At 48.1% G+C, this 21,919-nt stretch overlaps 1 protein-coding gene across 3 annotated transcripts in view; it reads right to left on the bottom strand.

Moving 5' to 3' along the window:
* SETD2 (SET domain containing 2, histone lysine methyltransferase) overlaps positions 1-21,919 on the bottom strand; it is a 1,168,808-nt gene that overhangs the window by 155,048 nt on the left and 991,841 nt on the right. For all 3 annotated transcript variants that reach the window (XM_078662450.1, XM_078662451.1, XM_078662449.1), the window contains exon 19: positions 19,430-19,483. In XM_078662450.1, the coding sequence (XP_078518576.1) occupies positions 19,430-19,483 (54 nt within the window). The remainder of the gene's footprint in view (positions 1-19,429; positions 19,484-21,919) is intronic.

Genomic DNA, 21,919 nt, shown 5'->3' on the forward strand with positions numbered 1-21,919 from the left:
TGCAAAAGATAGCAAATTATATTTTGCGTTGAAGCATCTAGTGGGTTTATGTCATTGTTATTACAGTAAATGACAAAACGCTTCCACTTTGCAGAGTAACAAGCTCTGGTAGTAGGTTTTCTTGCCTCTTTGATAATGTTCATACAGTCAGGAGGTAAATTTAGGTACCCAAACTCTAAGACTTCAGGAGCCAGATTGCAAGGTTCAGTTGTTGCGGATCTGGGTGCTGTATGTCTCCATGGCTCTGAGTGAGAAGAGTGGGTGTTAGCCGCAGTCTTTGATGAGGCACCACGGATAGTTCTAGGAAAGTTGTGTACCATGGTTGCTGTGAGAAGTTGGCCTGATATATGATGCTCACTAGTTCTAGTGATCACCTTGTATCAGTCCAAACAACCCTTATGGTGATTGGTTGTAAGTCAACCTTATAGACCAGCTATCCTAATGGTAGCATGGACAAAGCAGTCTTAGGCTAAACTCTTTTGGCATGTGAAGCCAGCTGTTTTACCACAATATAACCCCTTGAATACCAGATGAAAGGACACCACACAGGTTGTTATGAAAATAAACAGTATATTTATTAATAACAACACCTCTGAACTCTTTATGAGGTCAGAGGGCTAAGCACATGACAATCTCTTACGAAAAATACTACAAGTTGCACAAAATTACAATGGTGCCCTAGGGGCACGACAAACCATATACTAAGTAAGTGGAATGTGAAAGTCGATAATAGGAATGGAGCTGTCCAGAGGCTGTAGGATCGATGGGACCACGCTTCACTAACTTCAGGTAAGTAATAGGAGGCCCACGGAACGCGTGTGCAGAGTGTGAACTCACACGCGAGATGCGTAACAGCGTCTATGGACAGTACAGTTCAAGTAAAAGGTGAGTACGGACAATCCTGACTAGGTAGGACTAAAACGACTGTGGAACTGGACACTAGGACAGTTAAACTACACCGAAATACTCTTGTTACCTCACCCACGGGCCGCGGGTGCATAGGTGTCAAAGTGCGTCAGGTTCTCACGTTGAAGTCAATGGAGCCTGAAAGAAAAGATGCTGCAGGCGACCAGGAGGAAGATGTCCGGTGCAATCCAAGGGTGGATTGTTGAAGAAGGAGACCTGAAAGCAGAGGGGACAATGTTCACAGTCACTAGCCAGTGACTGGAGTGGAACCAGGAAGGAACCAGATGTCGTCGTCGCGATCAGGTGAAGAGTGGACGCTTGACTCTGCAGCCACGTGGACCAGGAGGTGTATTCGACGACCAGGATGGAGGCATGAGCTGTCCCACGCAGGCTCTCGCTGTCGGCGGTGTTGGATCCGGAATCGGCGTCAACAGGCATTGGCAAAGGCAATCCACGTGGTGAGTGAAGAAAGCATCTGGAGCGGACTAGGAGAGTCCGGGGTGCCCCTCTTTTGGAAGGGAGCTAGGGCCAGTCTGGAGCAACCAGACCAGCTGCAAAGATTCAAAGGTTCGTCGTCTAGGAGGCCATTAGCCAGCCGGCAAGTGACCAGACAACGCGTCGAGCAGCAAACAAGCAGAAGGGCCCCACGCAGATCTCGTGGAGGCTGGAGGGCTGATCTTCGGTGCAGGAGCTGCTCAGGGTTGGGGCTTCTCAGTCCCCAAAGCACTTGGTCGAGTTTACCTCGGGAGTCGTGCTGGATGCGAAGTGCAGGTTCGTTCAAGATGGCCGGTCCCACGTGTCTCGTCGCACCCACGGGTCTCCGCTTTGCTGCAGATGTGAGTTGAGGTTGGAGAGGTCTGGGAATCCGGGTCTCGTCGGGCTCTGAAGTCTGGATCCTCGAGGGAAGACGACAAAGTGAAGCCGCTGGACGCTTGATGGTGCCTGCAGTTGCAGGGTGGACACTCCTTGCCCACAAGGGAGATTCTTCAGTCTTCTGTGGAGCAGAACGTCGAAGGCCAGAGTTTCTTCTTGTTGAATAGTTCAGGATAATCTAATTTGGAATGGGACCAGCTCCTACCTTTATTCTCCTAAAGGGGGCTGCACTACCGACTAGGTCCCTCTCCTGGGTGGGACCAGGAAGTGGGGTGGTTACACCCCCTATCCTTTGTCCGGTTTCCCGTCAGAGCTGGGGCTGGGATGCCCCAGCAACTGGTTTGAACCGGTGTATGCACAGGGCACCTTGTGTGCCCCAGGCATGTCTCATTCCTTTCAGGCCTCCCTACCTCAATACACAAAATCCTGTCTGGGGTGGTGCTAGCACCTCCCAAGGCAGGAAACCCTTTGTCCAAGCCATCCTTGCTGGAAGGACTCCCAGCAGCAGGAGGTCAGACTTGTGTCTGTGGTGGCAGCATCCATTTTGTGATGCTGAGGCTCGAGTTAACTTTAACCGGGGTTCACAGTTACATACATGTCGTGTCCCTCTAGAAGGGTGGAATGCTACCCCCGTCGCCAGAATTGGCGAGGGGGTAGTATTCCAAATCGTATGACACCTTACTCGACATGTTTTGATAATGTTATACCAGAGTTAGCATTTAACCGCGAGGTTGATAATGCACTTAAGAGTATATGGTATAGCGTTATCATGGAACAGCTATTAGGACTTGGTTCCGCAAGCTGCAAACGGGCTCAGCTCATGCCAGAGCACCATCTCACATAATTCCAAGCCCTCTGCCTTCAGGATTGATAAGGCCTTCCATAGGAGTGACTGATAGGAATATATGTGTCCATTTTAGGGTTAGATATAGGTATACTATATCTACAGCAAAGGGTGTTTACACCACCTTGCCCCAGCTGTCATGTAGCCAGTTGTGTCAGATTTAGATGGCCAGCCAGGGGTGGCATAATACATGCTTCAGCCCCTGGTAGGCCCTGGGTACACCTAGGCCCTGGGTACAGGAACTGATAAGGTGGCCCAGTACCAATTGGTAAATGCACCTAAAGTACATTGTTGTCAATTTAGAGAGAGAACAGCTAGACTGTGGGTCTGATTAGCAGGCCCACAGCCAGGGAAAGTCGTAAAACCAGTGAAGCAAAAAGCAAACATCTGAGGTGACCATAGGATTGCAGACCCCACTCTCCTACAGTTGCCTCGCCCATGTTGGGGCAACCAGGATAAGTGTTAGTGAATGCTGGCGTAGTTTGCGTGCCACTAGCGGTATTAACGGTGCTGGGGGAAAAGCGTACGCAAATCTGCCTGACCAGGTCATCCATATTGCATTGCCCTGCGACTTTGGATGTGGAAACCTGGTGGCAAAGTACTGGCATTTTGCGTTTTCCCTTGTGGCGAACAGGTCTATCTCTGGTTGTCCCCACTGTTGGAAGTATGGTTGTAGCACTGTGGGATGAATCTCCCACTCGTGCATCTGTTGGCTGTGTCTGCTGAGCAGATCCGCTATTTGGTTGTCCTTGCCTGGGAGGTGTTCCGCCATGAGAAAAATGTTTCTTTGAATGGCGCACTTCCACATGCTTTGGGCTAGATGTGATAGCTGTGGAGAGTGTGTTCCTCCCTGTTTTTGTATGTAGTACATTGCTGTCATGTTGTCCGTCCGGATCAACACAGTTTTGTTGCATAAATGTACTTTGAATGCTTTTATTGAGAGAAAAATTGCCATCATTTCTAGCAAGTTGATGTGCATCTTTTTCTGTTGTGGTGTCCATAGGCCCTGCACTGTGTACTGAAGGACATGGGCTCCCCATCCTATCAGGGATGCGTCTGTTGTCAACACTATTTGTGGTACAGGCTCTTGGAACAGTCGTCCCTTGCAAAGGTTTTGTGGATTCCACCAATGCAGAGAGTTGTATGCACGGCTGGTCACCAACACTAGGTCTTTCAAATTGTCCTTGAGCCTGGTTCCACTGCCTTGCTAAGCACTCTTGTAGCGGATGCATGTGTAGTCTCGCGTGAGGGACTATGAAGATGCATGAAGCCATCATGCCGATGAGTTGCATAAACACTTTTGGGCAGAGAGTGAGTGTTGGGGCTTGAACTTCTGGATCAGTAGCTGCATACTGTTTATTCTTGCAGTGTTTGGGTATGCTTTTGCTGCTAGAGTATTTATTGTTGCTCCCAGGTACTGCTGTACATGGGATGGATGAAGGTGAGATTTTTGGTAGTTCAACGTGAAGCCTAGACTGTGCAGGAGGCGAATAGTTTGGGACATGTGGCTGGCACATTGCTGGGCCGACTTTGCTTGTATTAGCCAGTCATCCAGGTACGGATAGACGTGAATATGTTGTCTTCTTAAATGTGCAGCAACTGTCGCTAGGCATATTGTGAACACCCACGGGGCTGTTGTTACACCAAATGGAAGGACTTTGAATTGGTAATGTTGATTTAGTATTGTGAATCTGAGATACTTCTTGTGAGCAGGATGTATCGGTATATGGAAGTATGTGTCTTTGAGGTCCAAAGTTGCGAGGAAGTCTCCTTGTTGCAGCAGTGGTAAGACTTGTTGTAGAGTGAGCATATGAAAATGGTCTGATTAAATGTATTGATTTAGGGGCCTGAGGTCCAAAATTGGTCTGAGAGACCCGTCTTTTTTGGGGATGAGGAAGTATAGTGAGTATACCCCTGTACCTTGATGTTCTAATGGTACAAGTTCTATGGCCCCTTTTTTCAGCATGCTGATGACTTCTTGCTGCAATAAGTTTAGGTGTTCTACAGACATAGGACGGTGTCTTGGTGGTATGTTGGGTGGTGTGGAGGTTAGCTCTAGGCAATAGCCATCCTGGATAATTTGCCTTACCCCCTTGTCTGTATTGATGTTTTGCCAGACTTGTAGGAACTGCTGTAATCGTCCCCCGACCGGTGTTGTATGGTCTGGGGGTAGCGCTAAGAAGTCACTGTTTTGTGTTGGTAGAGGATCTGGTGGTATTATTCCCTCGTCCTCTGCCTTTGTTGTTATTGCCGCGGTATCCACCTCTATTGTTTTTATTGTAGGTGGTTTGCGTATTCCCCTTGTAGTTTGTGGTCTGCTGTGATGAGTTAGCCCTTGCAGCACCTCTGTAATTGGAGCGACAAAAGGAGCGTCTATGTTGTTGGGACTGCAAGGCTCCCATAGACTTAGCCGTCTCAGTGTCTTTTTTCATTTTGTCCAGGATTGTATCTACCGCTGGACCAAATAAATAGTCTGGATTTATTGGCTGATTTAATAAAGTAGACTGGACTTCATTTTTGAAACCTGAAATGCAAAGCCACGCATGTCTCCTGAGCAGAACACTGGTGTTAACAGATCTGGCCGCTGTATCTGCCACGTCTAGGGCACATTTAATGGAGGCGTTAGTTATTAACTTTCCCTCCTGTACTAGGTCTTCAGCCTGTTCTTTGTAAGGTTCAGGTAAATACTGGAGAAGTGTCTCTAAGGTGTCATAGTGTGCCCTTTCGTACCTAGCTAACAGGGCTTGCGTATTAGATATTCGCCATGTGTTAGCAGCTACCCTCTTCCCTGATGCCGCAAAGATCTTTGATTCTTTGTCAGGAGGTGGAGCCTCCCCAGTTGTTTGGGAGTTTGCACGTTTTCGTGCATTGGATACCACCAAAGAATCTAAAGGCAGTTGTCTCTTAATATATGTAGGGTCTACTGGTACTGGCCTGTATTTTCTCTCTATTCTGGGGTTAATGACCCGTGCCCTAGTTGTTTCCTTAAATATGTCACCTGCATGTTTAAGTACCCCTTTTAACATAGGTAGTGTTTTGACAGATCTTTCTGATGTGGCAAAGGTGTCAAAGAGGAAATCTTCCTCAATGGGGTCTGCATGCATGTCTACATTGTGATGGAGGGCTGCCCTTCCTATTAAGTGCATTGAAAGCAGCTGTATCCTCTGTAGGAGAAGGCCTAGCAGGGTATGCAGGTATATCTGGAATGGGTTGAGAGTCACCAGGATGTACTGGATCAACCCATGGTTGACCTTGATTGTCTTGGTCAGTGTCTACTGGGTAATTGTATTCCTCATTATATACATCACCTCTTCATCAGAGTGTGTGGGTGTATATGTGTATGGCTCAGGCCTAGTTGGTGTAATAGGCTCAAATAGAATAGGTAAAGCAGAACAGTCCCTTTTCTTTTTGAGTCGTATGACATAAGTCTCTTTATCAGTTTCAGGTCTGATTTTTCTTTTGTAGAGTGTGACTTTGCCAGAATCAGGGTCAATGTAAAGTTTTGACTGTTCTTCTGATGAGGGGTCTGGATATAAGATCTCCTGCTCAGCAGTTCTGGGCGTTTTTGCCAATGTCCTTGGTTTAGTTTGTGTCGGTTCGATACCGCTTTTTGGGTCGACTGCCTTTGTTTTCGAGGAAGTTGGTAGGCCAAACTTGATTGGTCCGAGATCCCTCGGTGTTCCAACAGTCTTTTTTTGGTTGTGCTTGTTTCTTTGGAGCCGAAGTTTTTATAGTTTCGACGTTTTTTGTCGAGTCGATAGTACTTTTCTGACCTTGTTGCGTCTTCGTAACCTGTGATTTCGGACCGATGGTTTTTGGTCTCGGCTCGATGGCCTTTTTCGGGTTGATTTTCCTCGGCTCGATTGCCTTTGGTTGCACAGCCATTGGTTTGTCAACTCTCTGTTTGGGGTCTACAACCTTCTTCAGATCGAGTCCCTTTTTTGTGTTGTCGGCGCCGTTTCGACGGCCCTTTGTTTTGGAGTGGATATAGGTGCGCTGGCCCTCGGTTAGACGACCCTTGTGTTCGACTCTGATGGCTCGACATAGTTTGGTTCAAAGTCCGTATTGTCGACGATCTTCTTTGGGATCGACTCCGATGGATCGACGTAGTTTGGTCCGAAGACCGTGTAGCCGATCAGTTTCGGTTTCGTTTTTGGTTCCATAACTTTTGGTTTCGATTTCACCAATTTCTGAGTACGTTGATCCGATGGCTCTTTTTTTATATTCTTAGCCAAGCTGTGTCGCGGGGCTATAGAATGGGTTTCGAGATCTTGGCTAAAGCCTTCTGGCGATGCCTCGAACTGAGCCTGTGGAACCATAGAAGTGTATGTTTGGGGTGTCGTACTCACGGTTGGCCCCGTTTCATCACTGGAGTCGTCTTCAACGGCTCCGATCCCTTGTTCGTCGTCTCCTACCTCGACGATGTCTTCTTCTTCGTCGACATAGTAGTTGGAGTCATGCTCCGAATCTTGATCCGACTGTTGATCTGATTCTTCAGCTTCGACGAGATCGTCTTCATCGTCGAAGATATTTTCCGGCTCCGGCGCTGGTTTCTGCATGGTTAGTCTAGCGGCCTGTCGAGTCCGAAGCGTCTTTTTCGATCGAAATTGGGCACAGGCTAGGCAGTCGGATTTATTATGTTCTGGAGATAAACACTTGTTACATACAGGGTGTTTATCTATATGTGGGTATTTCGAATTACAACGAGGGCATCTTTTGAATGGACTTCGTTCCATCGACGACTGGTCCCTTTGGTGTCGAGAAGGCCTGCGTCCCGAGTTGAATAAACTGTAGATAAAGCTCTCGGCACCGATTCGAAACAATACCGACGAGACCGAAGGCCTTTTGGCCTTTAGAAAGTGTATTTTAGATTCCGAACTTCGAGTAAAGGAAAGTACATCCGAACCCCATGGCGGAAAAAAACAATCTGAGGATGGAGAGGATGCCCATGCGCACTGTAGTCCAGGGGAGGAGCCACCTATCTCGTGATACTTCGAAGACTCTTCCAGGACAACAATGTGCGATCATCCGGACCCAACACTAGGCGGCGATCGATGCACAGATGTGAATTCAGCAGCCCACATGCCTCGAACGAGGATTTACAGCCTTTGCTATGCACCATACCACAAACTTATTCTATCGACAGGCGTATACCTTCTTAGTGGAGGGATGCCTGGCTGTCAAGATGACAATACAGACTTTGGCTGTCAAGATGACAATACAGACTTCGGGCAGAAGGTCAAAAGCGGTCAACTGTCGCCGCTCAATCTCCATGCAAGGAAGTGGAGGCTGGACAGGTTCGGGTGAAGAACCGTCCCCTGCTGCTGCAACAGAAGATCCTCCCTAAGAGGCAGTCTGAGTGGAGACCAATGGCCATGCTCAGGAGCTCTGGGTACCAGACTCTTCGTGCCCAGTCCGGGGCCACAAGAATAACTTGGGCCCGGTCGCGCTTGATCTTCTTCAGCACTCTGGGCAGAAGTGGTATAGGCGGAAAGGCGTACAGGAGGCCGCAACTCCACTCATTACGAAAGGCATCGCTGAGTGAGTGCCACCTTGGGAAACTCCAACGCGCAGAATTGCTGACATTGCACGTTATCTTCAGTGGTGAACAGATCTAACCAAGGTTCTCCCCACTGCTGAAGGAGACCTTGTACCACCTCAGAGTGAAGACGCCATTCGTGATCCGCTAGGCAAGGGCGGCTGAGTTCGTACGCTCTGGCATTCAGAGAGCCTGCCAGGTGTTGAACCACCAGGGTCATGCCCCGATATTCCAGCCATGTCCAAAGAAGAAGAGCCTCTTGACATAGGGTCAACGACCCCACCCGCCCAGTCTGCTGCAGTTCGACATGGTGGTGGTGCTGTTGTCCGTGAACACCTGCATCACCTTCCCCCTCAGAGAGGGAAGGCATGCTTTCAGTACCAGGCAAATTGCCCAGAGCTCCAAAAGGTTGATATGGAGCCCGGACTTTGACGGAGATATGACGCCGCTGATCTCCGCCTCTCCCAGATGGCCGCCCCAGCCCATGAGTGATGCATCTGTCACCACTATGAGGTCTGGTTGGGGAAGGAAGAGGGATCTGCCTCTGACCCAAGTTTGCTTTGTTAACCACCACTGCAGTTGTTGCGCAGTTCCCTCTGAGATCTGGATGTAGTCGGAAAGATCCCCCTGATGCTGCGCCCACTGGAACTTCAGGTCCCACTGTAGTGCCTGCATATGCTGCCTGGCATGATCCACCAGCAGGATGTAGGAGGCCATTAGGCCCAGCAGCCTTTGGGTCAGTCTCACCGAAATTCGGGATAGAGGCTGGAATATCGGCATCATAGCCCAAAGATACCGAACTTGCTGCTCAGGAGGATAGGCCCAAAACGGAACTGTGTCCCGAACAGCTCAGATGAAAGAGAGAGTCGGATAGAGTGTCAGGTGTGACTTCAGCACTTGGATAGTGAACCCCAGAGAATGCAGGAGGTCCGCTGTAGTCTTGAGGTGGGAGACGACAGCCTGGGGCGAGCCAGCCTTCAACAGCCAGTCGTCGAGATAGATGAGCAGCGACCACACCATCACTTTTGTGAACACCTGAGGGGCATTAGTAAGGCCAAAGCCAAGCACAGTGAACTGAAAATGCTTGTGGCCTACAGTGAGCTGGCAGGACGGGGATGTGAAAATAGGAGTCCTGCAAGTCCAATGCCACCATCTAGACTACAGGGTCGAGAGCAGACAGGACCTGAGCAAATGTGAGCATTGTGAACTAGATAGAACGCAGGCCTTTGTCCTTGGGCACCAGAAAGTAGCGGAAATAACAACCACGACCTACTTCTGGCATAGGAAACCTCTCGATAGCACCATTGCCCAAGAGAGCTGAAACTTCCTGGCAGAGAAGTGCCAAATGGTCCTCCAACATGCGATCGAAAGATGGTGGCATGGAGGGAGGAGTAGTCTTGAAGGGGAGGGAGTAGCCCCTCCGGACTATTTGCAAAACCCACCTGTCTGACGTGATGGTTTGCAAGTGGGGGAGGTGATGGCGAATCCTGCTGCCCACTGGCCTTGGAAGGTCAGACTAGGAGAGTTTTGAGGCTGCTGCAGGGGGGGGGGGGGGGGGGGGTTAGGGTGGACTGTCCGCTAACAGGCTTCCAGACCTGTGTCGCTGGGTTCCACGGCCTTGGCCAAGCAGAGGCTGGACAGCTTGCGTGAACCGGTGGCCGGGCTGGGTTGGACCTGGTGGGTGCCCCTTCCATAGCCACGAAAGGGGCGAAAAGAAGACTGAGGAGGAACGGAACGACGCAGCGAGGCCCAAGGATCTGGCCATAGCTCGAGAATTCTTAAAGCGCTCCATTGCCGAGTCTGCTTTGTCACCAAAAAAGCGATGGCCATCAAAGCACATGTCCAGCAAAGTTGACTGGACATCCCCTAAAAAGCAAGACATCCTCAACCAGGTGTTGCGCCAAAGGGCTACCGACGTGGCAATTGTTCTGCCCAGTGAGTCGGTGGTATTTAGTCCACAGCGAATCACACATTTTGCTGCGTCTCTTCAGTCCGCCATGGCTTGGGAGACCATGGCCAGGCCTCCTCCGGGCATTGAAGCAGCACCTGCAACCATATCCCAGATGGTATGAGAGTATTGGCCCAAGAGGCACTCTGTACTCATGGAGCACAGTGCCAAGCTGGAGTAAGAGAGCATGCGCTTCCCAAGATGATCCAGCTTCTTGGATTCCCTGTCTGGGGGAGCAGGAAGGAATGTGCCATTGGAACACTAGGCTTGTAGCACCAAGCTCTCGGGGGAAGGGTGTTGGGGGAGGAAAACTGGGTTGCCCGAAGCCGGGTGCTGGCGGCGGGCAATCGTCCGTTCCACAGGAGCCCCTGTGCTGGGCTTGGACCAGGTGCCCTGAAGGACATCAGTGAGGGCTTCTTTGAATGGCAAAAGGGGTTCGGAGGACGTAGCCGCCAGTTGAAGCACCTCTGTCAGGAGGCCAGTCCTGACCACCACTGAAGGGAGCTCCGGGCCCAAGGCCTCAGCCACCCTTCGCACCACCACAGCGTAAGACGCTCCCGCCTTCATAGCCACAGTAGGGTGAGTAAGCATGCCAAGGTCTGGGGAAGTGTCCAGACCACTGGCATCACCCAGGTCCTCTCCAGTGTGGCTCTTCAAGCTACTCTGCTAAAGGGTCCAGTGACCCCTCCCAATCCTCATCACCGCCTTCTGGGCGATAAGGAACACCAGGGATTAAAAGGGGAACAAAAGTACCCTCCGGCATCGGATTTGACGTCGTCGGACGTCGATCCGTCTCCGGGTCCATCACAAGGGTGAGGATGGGGACGGCGTCATTCGGGGTCACGAACGGCGCTGGGGGCGTCTTTGCCGGAAAAGGTCGACCAGAGTTGTGAGAAAGTGCCCTCTTTCTTGCATGGTATGCCCGCACTTTTTGCTGAATTGCTGATGTGCTTTGACTGAGTGTGCCCTGGGCTCCTGCCAATCAGGTACCTAGGGCCTGTGTTCCGTCCCTAAAACTGCATTGAAGCCTAAACCCAATTGGCATCTCTGGCCACATGTCAGACGCTGGTAAATGGTACCACAGGTACCCAGGGCACTGTGACCAGAGAAGGCCCCTAAGGGCTGCAGCACTTATTGTGTCACCATTAGAGGCCCTGTACCCTGACACTCACACACTGCCTTTGCAGGCTGCTTGTCTTGGTGCAGAACAAAGTGAAGAGTCAACATGGCACACATCCCTGTGTGCCAGGCCCACAAACCACTGCCCTGCATACATCAGTCACCCCTCTAGCTGGGCGCCCTAAGCCCGTGGGGAGGGTACAGGTGCATGAGCCCTGTACCCATACAGTACCCCAGGTCCATTCCTGGGCACTGCAAGTGCAGTGCTGCCATTAGGAGTATATGGTGCTGGGAGTTTGTCATCACAAACTCCACAGCACCATAATGGTCACACTGAAGACTGGGAAGTTTGGTATCAACCTTCTCAGCACATTAAACCACACTGCTGCCAGTGTGGGATTTAATGTAAAATGCACCGCAGAGGGAAGTCCTGAAACTTGCCCAACCTCCAGTGACCTGACTGAGTGGTTGCCTAGGCTGCCACCACCAGACATGTTTCTGGACCCCTGGGTCGAGAGCTTGCGGCTCTTGGGGGCCTGAAACAATGCACATCCTGGGACGAGGTGCCAAGCCTCCTCCCCCAAGCTGGGCAGGGTTCACGAAGGAGAAGCTTCAAAGGCATACCGCTTTTGTGAGCCTCGTCTGACCACTTGCTGCTTTCAGCAACTGGTCCTCACTGGTTCTACCTCCCACTTTGGGCGGGAGACCCGGCAGGAAAAACAAGTGAGGGAGAGAGGTGTGCCCACCTCTGTCAACTCCACCCCTAAGGTGGGGGAGGCGAGGTGAAGCACAGCCTCGAGTCCCCGCCATCTTAAGGATGGGGGGACCCAGCCAACAAGGGACAGGCTCCTGCCCCCTCCCACTGGAGAGTGGCAGAATGGGGGTGTACCCACCCAAGGGAAGGGACCCATTAGTTCCTGCCCTTTACCTACCTGTAACACCCCTAAATTGACTATTTAGGGGCACCCTGAACCTTCATTTCTCAGATCCAGCAACCACAAGAAAAAGAAGAGAAGAAGGACGTAAAACCATGCAGAGCTAACAAGAGGACGCCGCCCACTAACTTGGCCTCAGACCTACAGGCCTATCTCCCCTCGAACCTGCTCCTGCAAAACCCCAGCATGTCCAGCGGCCAGCAACCTCAAAAACCCCAGAAGACCTGCCTGCCTTCACTTTCCAAGCTGTTTCTCCCGTGAACACCAGACTTGTTTGAACTGCAGCTTCTGGTGCCAGCCAGGAACCGCGAATCTAGCCCACTCTGCACCCGCCAAACCCGGAAAGAGCTACAGTGGAAAAATACCACAAGGAGGTCCCCCTCCCAGGCGATCCTGACCAGAGATCGGTCGACCCCTGACCTACCTCAATCCAGACGACCCCCACTACCACAACCAGAGCGGGTATGAAAATCTGACGTCCCAAGGCACCCCTGCAACCGACGCCCCATGGCCTTGTGTGCCCAACCCAGCAGTTCCTAACCAACCCTCAACATCCTACCTTACCCCTCGAAGTGGTGGTCACTCTTGGAAGATCTTAATCCCGAGCCTGCAGTGTTTCTTTGTCCAGGAGAATCTCCATTGAAATAAACAGGGCACCCGACCTCAAAACAGCACCCTGCACCCGGCCGCCCTAGTGCAGCTGAGGGTGCCCCCCCTTTGGTGCTAACTTGGTCCCCAACTCGCCCTGAGCTTAACCCTAGGAGCTTTGCTCCCACAGCCCTGTGGCCTGCTTGGCAGCAGCCACCATCTGGAGTCCCCCTATGCTCCATAGGATAACATTGGCCCTCAACATTCTGCATCAGGCCGCTGAGTGCCGCTGAGGGTACTACAACAGTGCATCACTGACCGTGGGAGACCCGGAGTCAAACTCCAGGACCCTAACTCAAAAGACTGATTACTTACCTCAAAACTGATAACCTGTTTTTCCTCATAGAATAACATTGACACTTATTGTCCCAAAAAGTTTCCAAGTGTCGACTTTTGAAAAATACAAATATTCCTTAAAAATCAGCCGAATAACCAAAACGCATTTTCTCAACTGTTTTCAGGAAATGTCCCAGTGCTGAATCTAGGTATCCAGCACGGAGTAAGAAAAAGTATTGTTAACATAACTTATCTGCTAAGTCAATTTGCTCCCATAGGATAACATTGGCGATTCTATGTGAAAAAGTTTCGAAATGTAAACTATTGAAATGCAATAATATTCTTTATAAATCGTACCTCTAACTAAAACGCATTTACTCACCTGTTTTCAGGAAATGTCCCAGTGCTGAATATAAGATCCAGCACTGTGTTAGCAAAAGTAATCTGAAAAGTAATTAACTGCATTTTTACTTAAAAAGCCCATTAATTCGAATGTACTATACCTGCAAAGTGTTGCAAACTGCTTACTTAAAACTGTACCCAAAACCAGCACAAGTTATATTACAATTTTGAACTGTGTTCACATAAGTAACTTATTACTGCAAAGTATTTTAATGCTTACCTGTGCCAGGCTTGCTTAGTTCTAGAAATAAAACAGTATAATATTTTATACAAAACAATTGGCTTAGAGTTCAGTTCTTGAGAGTGTGAATTAATTTGCTGACTGTGTGTGTACATCAAATGCTTAACACTGTCCTCTGACACTGCCTTACTGCTCGACCAAGCTACCACTTTAGAGAGTAAGGTTCCATCTAACTTTAACCTCTGCCAAACCTCTGGAGACCCTTGGCCTCTATACACACTGTACCTCACTTAGGTGCAGTATATATAGAGCCAGTTTCTTACAAGCGTCGATCCTGATCCAGGCCTGGATCCATGGGGGTCCGCTGGGACTGGAGACGCTGGCATCGAAGGCCCAGGAACCACAACAGGCTCCGCGGGGCCTGAAGGCGCGACAGCGGAGTAGGGCCACCAAAAGATCGAGTGGAGGGCTTCGTAAAGTGTACGAAGCAGGGTAGGGGCGACGTTCCGGTTCCCGGAAATGGAGGGAGGCATGGAGTCATCCCAGAAGGAGCCACCGAAGACGGAGCCTTTGGGTGACGATGCTCCGGGTTCTGCGCTGCGTCAGCCGGTCGATGGGGAGAAGGGGAAGAGGGGTGGTTCTTCTTCGCTTTCTTCTTGTGCTTCAACTTACCTGAAGACTTTGAGTGCGACAAGATGTGGGGGCTCCGCGACCGGTCTCAAGACCTTCCTCTCGAGCGAGACCGGGAACTACACCGAGCCGACTGCCGGGCATCCAAAAGCTTACAGGACCACTCCCGCAAAGACTTAGGATTCATGGCCCGGCAGTCGGAGCACGACTTCGGGTCGTGGTTATGCTCCAGGCACCAGAGGTGCTGGTCCATCACAGACATCAGTTTGTGACAGGCTTCGCCGGGCTTAAAGCCGGTCCGACGATGGGACATCCTTCACACACCAGGAGTCGAAGACTCAAAAAAGAAGTCGACAAAAGTTTTAAAAAAGCTTAGTCAAACAAGCATTTGCAATGCAATAGGTCTCGCATTTGCGAGATTTTGAGCTATTGCCATTGTAAATGACAATACCTTTTATTCATGTTTAAAAAACCTGCAATAATAAAACATTGTCATTTACAATACCAATAAGTCAAAGTTTTGAAAATGCGAGACCTATTGCATTGTAAAAGCTTGTTTTTTTAAGCGCCAAGGTTTGGATATAGTCTGCCAGGAATTCTACAGTGGAGTACTTTCCATTTCCTTGTGGCGTAGTCAGTCTGTGTGAGCCCGAAAATAAAGGGCAGATGAGGTCAAGGGTGGTGCCAAAAATGCATCCTGATGTGACCATTGTATTGGTCACAGTGGGGGCAGGCAGGGGGCCATCTCACTAAATGAGGTGTAACTCGCACTCTAGCAGCAGGGCCACCAAAGGAACCCGTTTTCCCGTGCAGATTATTTAGTCCTACCGTGTTGCTTTGCAGTCTCCTGCCCCTAGACACAGAGGGGAAGGGAGAAGAGGTTGTGGCAACTGCAGACACCTTCCTTAATGTGAAAAACACAGGGCTGGAAGATCACGCAATATTTTTTTAATTCGGACTATTCCTGCCGTCCTGGGATGCATGTCTAAAGTAAAGAAGTAGGGGAACGGTCTGTTTTAAATTTAAAAAGTAGGGGCACGCCCTGCCCTTCTGATCCTGCCCATTTCTATCACTGGGTGTTTGCAATGGTTCACGTCCATTTAACACCACTTCTCACAATGTGGCACAAGGAATATTTGTAAATTTTGGTATCCCAGAGCACTCAAAATTTTCATAAACTTAAAAACGTTCTTTCTCACTTCTCGAACAATTTGTGCTGCAAAGTCTGTCACACCGTGTCTTGCGGTGCCTTTCTATAATAAGGTTGTGTGTGATAGGGATTACCTGATCCCGAAAGTCTTGCGCACAAGTGAAGTTGAAACCAAACTGTTTCTTCACTTCATTTCGTCAACTATATAATGAACATACTTCAGAGTTCAAATTGGCAGTTCATTACTCATTATTTATTCCATAATTTTTTCTTCATTTTTTAGATTCAATCAGTTATTCAATTCATAACCGATAGATCGTTTCACAATGAATTTAATACAACACCCAATGCATTTCGGGTCATTGAAACGACCCTTCCTCAGGGGTCTATACAGGGAAAAAAAACAGAGGACCAGATCAGTCTCTTATGTTCCGCCTTGCATGTATTTACAGACTTATACATTTGCTACTCATTGCAAGATTTCACAGATTAAATTCACCATACTGGAGGTAGTGCCACAACGCTGCGACATGGATCCACATAAATCTCGACTGATGGCTGAGTTTTATTGGATTAAAAAATTGAACTTTCAACATCCCAACGGGATGAATGATAGGGTAGAATATGTCTGTTTTCTGTAAATTGAATTGTCTCTAGACCATTGGACACTGTCTACTCTTGATCCCTTTCAACATATGTTTAATTTTCCAAAAATGATACTATGTCCTGGTACATATGGATATAATGTTAAAATTACCACAGATGTTCATTTAAAAAAAATATGTATTCATTGCATTTTACTATTTTTTAGCCCTTTGCAAGTAGAAATGTACAGAGTCTTTCTTTCTTTCATTTCCACACGACACTCGATAGTGCACCAGACAAGAACACCGTCAGTTTCTATCAAGTTCACTCTGATAGGCTGCTTCCAACACGTGACCGTGTACAGAAGTCAGCATAGTCTGATCACATGACCTTCCCCGTCACGCGACTTAGCTCACCCCGATTTCGCGCTCTAGTCACGAAACCGTTACACTTGCATCACATGACACGTGTCATCTCTGTTAAATCAAAGCTCATTGGTCCACTAGTAGTTTAACCCATCCCATCGAGTGAACACGGAAGCTGACACCGATGCCCGACTGCCACACAAACACCGATTTACATTTTAGTAAGTACCAGCGCACTCTCGTTTTCATTTTAATCACGATCTTAAGCGAACCTGAGTATTGGGTTATCACAGGTTACACTTATGTCACTATCCTTCGGTCACGGTCTTCTCAATGACCAACTGCTCATCTATCAGCAACTCTATCTGTTGAAGCCGCGAAGAGCATGTCAGTTTTATTTTGCACGTAACACGTGTACTGTTTTTCAATTCGCTATGCATTATCTGAACATCCATTTAATTTTGACAGTTGTGGTAATGAGTTATCCTTCTTTACTTGACAAACTATGACTTGCAATGAGTAGCAAATGTATAAGTCTGTAAATACATGCAAGGCGTAACATAAGAGACTGATCTGATCCTCTGTTTTTTTCCCTTTATAGACCCCTGAGGAAGGGTCGTTTCAATGACCCGCAATGCATTGGGTGTTGTATTAAATTCATTGTGAAACGATCTATCGGTTATGAATTGAATAATGGATTGATTCTAAAAAGATGAAGAAAAAATTATGAAATAAATAATGAGTAATGAACTGCCAATTTGAACTTTGAAGTGTGTTCATTATGTAGTTGACAAAATGAAGTGAAGAAACAGTTTGGTTTCAACTTAACTTGTGCGCAAAACATTCGTGATCAGGTAATCCCTATCACACGCAACCTTACAAGGAATATTTGTGCCATGAAATCTGCACCTTTTATGATGGAAAGAGAAGCAGGCTTTTCCAGCTGCTGTTCCTGCCTCGCCTAGGTTAGCGTGTGCGCTGGCCGACAGCAAAAGTAAGCGGTCATGGTTGAAGTGCGGGCCTGCAGCAGGGCAGGAATGCCAACCATGCAATGGCAGCTTCAGCCCGGAGGCAGACCGCTCCACAAATAATTAACCACACAATAACAGCGCTGTTTGTTCGTTTACGCTAAGGACAGTTTTGCGTGCTTAAAGAAAGGCGTTAATTTATTTGCAGGTCTAGTTTTCAATCTCACATTTTGTAAGGCTGCCGCAAACTCACAGAGCTAATGTGGCACTTGCGTACTAATTATACACAGCAACTCGAATGTGCTCCTGCCCTGCTGCATGCGCCAATCTCACGGGTCACCAGAGTCACCATGGCTTGTCAAAAATGAATGGCGCGCAAGACGAGGCAAGCCGCCTTCTTCCCCTCGCCCTTCTGCAAAGAGGGGGTCTGCAGCAAAAGGAGAGGGCGGCAGAGCAGCAGGCACTCTGCCTCTGCAGCCTGCTTGCGGTGTTTTTCAGAATTTCTCCTGACAGCACATTGCGTGCCGAGGACAAAATCTTTGCTGTGCAATCAGCAAGGGGGTCCTGGCAGATGCTGCCTGGCATATGGCGCAGTCGCGGCATTCTCAGTGACAAGTGGCGTGTGAGCAGAGCAATGAAGCAGCAGCAAAAAAAAGACGTCTTGTTAATCACTCCCTGTTGCCTGCACCCTCCGGCAGAATCATATTGCTTCATGCAGATGAGTGCCTCGCGATTCCTTTGGTATTAGCTGTTGAAACAGAGCAGGTGCCAGCTTCCAACGCTGTGTCAACAGGCACCCAAGGGCCTTCCAGCCAGCGTCACAAGACTTTCACTATTTAAAGACCTGCTTTTAGCTCAAAATCAGTGGCTGTCTTTGGAGCTTAATTACCGCCCTGCCCGTGGGATTCGGTGCGTTCTGCAGAATAGAGGCGCGAGGGGTGACGCGCATATGGCTGCAGGGCCGTGATACGTGCGAGTGCGACCAGCTCATCAATGTGTCCGCGGTGGGAGTGCTCGAAAGTGAAGAGATGTGTGAGCGTGCACATGGGCTGTCCGGGCGCCATGAGCATGCACATCCCTGTCCCTCTTCAGCCACCAAACCGACGACTATAGGTCTCACCACTGCAAGCAGAGTATGCGCTGCATCGCAAGGCAAGGCCTAAAAATGACTGAAGGGGTAGCTCTCTCCGGATCTGCGCTAAGCTGGTGCGGAAAAAGAAAGAACTGACGTCAGTGTGCAAGGGAGGTATGTAAGAAGGTACTGCAACGTCATCCCGGTGACCACGACAATGACTAAGAAAACATTCTCTGGATCCAGTCTGACGCCTTGGGGTAATTCTAAGGTAAGGAATCTATAACTGTCTCTTTCAGATATGATGCTATAATATACACTGATATTTTGATGTGTAACTGTATCAATGTGTCCTTAAAGTAAATGTCTAAGAAACAGCAATAAAAATCAGAACAGTTGTAGACTGGTGTACATCACTCAAAGTTCACCCACATCTCTTGAATCATTTTGACTCTACTAAAGTCGTCAGCTTTGCGAGATGACCTTTATTTGCTTTTCCAAGTAGGTTGCCTCTTCCAATGAGGGTTACTTTTTCCTAAATGTTAGAGAGTTTCCTAAATAAAGTAGATTTTTTTTACATAACCCTCCAATTTCACACGGTTCTCTTCCCCAGCCAAAGTTATTAGTTTTAAGTGCTCATATTTTGCTGCAAACATGCTTTTATCTGAATAAAACTTTTGAACTTCTTAGAAGCCATTATTACGCATTTATATTTATGTATGCCTGAAAACAGAGTCCAGATTTTGTTTCTGAATAGAGCTACTGCAAAGCAAGCACGTCAAAAGGCCTTGCTATGTCTCACTTTGCTGTTGGCATTTCTTAATGATATTAAAGGGTGCAGAGGCACCTTCAGCACACCTAGTTCCAGCTCCACTGATGATCAGATGATACGGTTTGTTTCAATAACTGGAAGTTGGTGAGAAATGTTAGCTTTCATCGTCGTAGATTAGAAAAACCAATAAGCACAGTTATAAAGTTCAAAACAAACCTTGTAAGCAGTAGGTGAACTTTCCATACTTCCATCCAGTGACGCTGATTGATCCTGGGAAAAGAAAGAGATCATGCTTGATGGTTATTCTTTTACGTCAATGAATTGAATAACGGTTCAAGAAGTCTGCATGCAAGACACAAACAGTAACAAAGACAAAATGTAATGAATGAGGTTAGAGAGGTAGGCCATAACTCTGCAGCCTTGTGGCAAAAGTATCTGACATTGTCCAATCGCAACATTGTTCCAAACAACCAAATTGTGAAACTATGAAGGCCTACAAGAAACAATTTCAAGAATAGGATTTCAATATGCAGGCGGGCACAGCATGCGTTAACTTTACAAATGGAGATTTATAAAGAAACCAATATGAGGCTTCACACTTATGCACAAGGTAAGCAACGGTTACATATAACAATCATGTTAATGGCAAAGGTATTATAGAGCCACTACACAAGAAAATGCCCCGCTCCAAGGACAAAAAGTCATTCAGATCTCAAGTTTAACTATGCATTATGTCAACTGAAGTAAGGGTGTCCTGTTGTGAAGGGAGCACAAACATTTCGCATGCACTAACAAACAAAAAGTTAATCTGAATGCAAAAAGCAAAGCAGATAGAAAACGTTAACTTGCGATTATAGCTCTTCATCATAGGCATATTTATTAAATTCATGGGCACTGACACCTCGATATGGGACCCTAAACCTCTTTAACAAGAGGCATTTCTCTTTTTAAAACCTATTTAAGTAAGTGAGTGGCTGTGCCTTTATAAAGAGTATCCAATAGAATGAGTATTACCAAAGGTAATTAACTTGTTCTACTGATGAATACTTATAACCGCAGATTCTTCACCTTTAGAATAGCCATCAAAGCAGTACCTTAACCAGTAATGGGTCTGTGAAATTACAAACCAAAAGTCACGTAGGACCGAACGGCCCTTACTCTCAGTCCTGGCTGTCAAGTCAGTAGTGCTTTGTGAACATGTGCACTGAAGCCCATATTGCAGTATTACAAATACCTAAGACAGGTACTCCGCAAGACAACGCAGTGGTAGCAGCATTGGGCATGGTGGAATTCTGGAGGCTGCTTCTTGACCAACAAGTAGCAGATTTTATTTTTATTCTAAACAGAACAATGCAGACATTTATAGCAAGTTATCATTGTTAATGCAATTTAGTGTGGCATTACACAGAACATACAATCACATGATTTACAGTGTCATTGAATCATGACAATGGACCCCCAACATGAAGCCGATCTCAATGCAGAGGACTATCCAGCTGGGCAAAGTACTTTTCTGCATCACCTGGCCTTTCTTTGCCCCGGAAAACCTCACAAAGAGCGAAAAAAGCTCAGAGCTCTATTGGGGTTCAAATGAGGGAGTCTCTGAGGAACCAGAGTCTGATTTGGGCCCAGTACAATATATATTTCACTATTAGGAGTAATTAGCATGATGTAGCTAGGATACAGATTCGAAGCTTCAACATTTCTTTCCTTTCCCGCATCTCTACATATGGAACACCTAAAGCACCACAGTACACATGCATTTTAGCTTGACTCAACAAACGCCATTTTGTGGGCCAAGCCGCTTCTCATCTCCCATGAAGCTCACACTTTCTATTCATGAGATTCGTTCTCATGAGAAATAGAACAACTGTAACAACCTGCTGTTTCAGCTCGTTAGACCTGTCAAGGTTGTAGGTGGGGGCGAACTGGGTAAAGCGCATTCCCGAGGAGCGCTGTATGAGGTTTCTCGGAGCCGGCAGAAGGGAGTCACCCTCTCGACCTTGCTATAACGAGCTGAACTATACTGGGGAGGGATTGTGTTCCATGTATGGTCTTTCCTTTGCACCAACCTGTACCAGCCTGTATTTTTCCATCTTAGGTAACGGTTTTCGAATTGCAACTGTATATATAGGGTTTGCTGATAATGTGCCAGCAGTCTTCTTGGCGTACCTCGTGGGTTAGGTCGCAAGGAGCTCCTCTGGCAGAGTTTGTTTTGTTATAATAAATGCTTGGGCCTCCTGCACTGCCGACTGTCTGGTTATTGGTAATTGGTATATGAGCTATTGGTGAGTATAGCTCTATTTGGGTTGGGGGATATAATTTTCAGTACTTCAGTTGGCGACTCCGCCGGGACTCCGCGCTGGGGTCGTCCCTCTGTAACCAGACCATAAGGGACATTGGGAAGGGTGATCTTGATCGGGGGGAAGGAACGACCGAAGATCTGGGGCTCGCTCTGCTCTCCCGATCGAGAAAGCCCGGCTGCTAGTGGCCCCACGCCGGAGTCCTTCGGGTGTAACCCGAGAACGAGCCAGATTGATCTGTAGGAATTGGCAGTGGAGAACGCCCAATCGAATTTGAGTGCACCAGGTGAGTGATTCGTCCTGTTTTGATGTTGGATATTTGTTGGATTCGGAATTTGGAACTAGGTGACTTTTGGTCACTGAGAACTTGGAAGAGGGGGTCTGACGGGGCAGCACTGAGGCT

This window comes from Lissotriton helveticus, chromosome 10, assembly GCF_964261635.1.
Source record: "Lissotriton helveticus chromosome 10, aLisHel1.1, whole genome shotgun sequence".
NCBI lineage: Eukaryota > Metazoa > Chordata > Amphibia > Caudata > Salamandridae > Lissotriton > Lissotriton helveticus.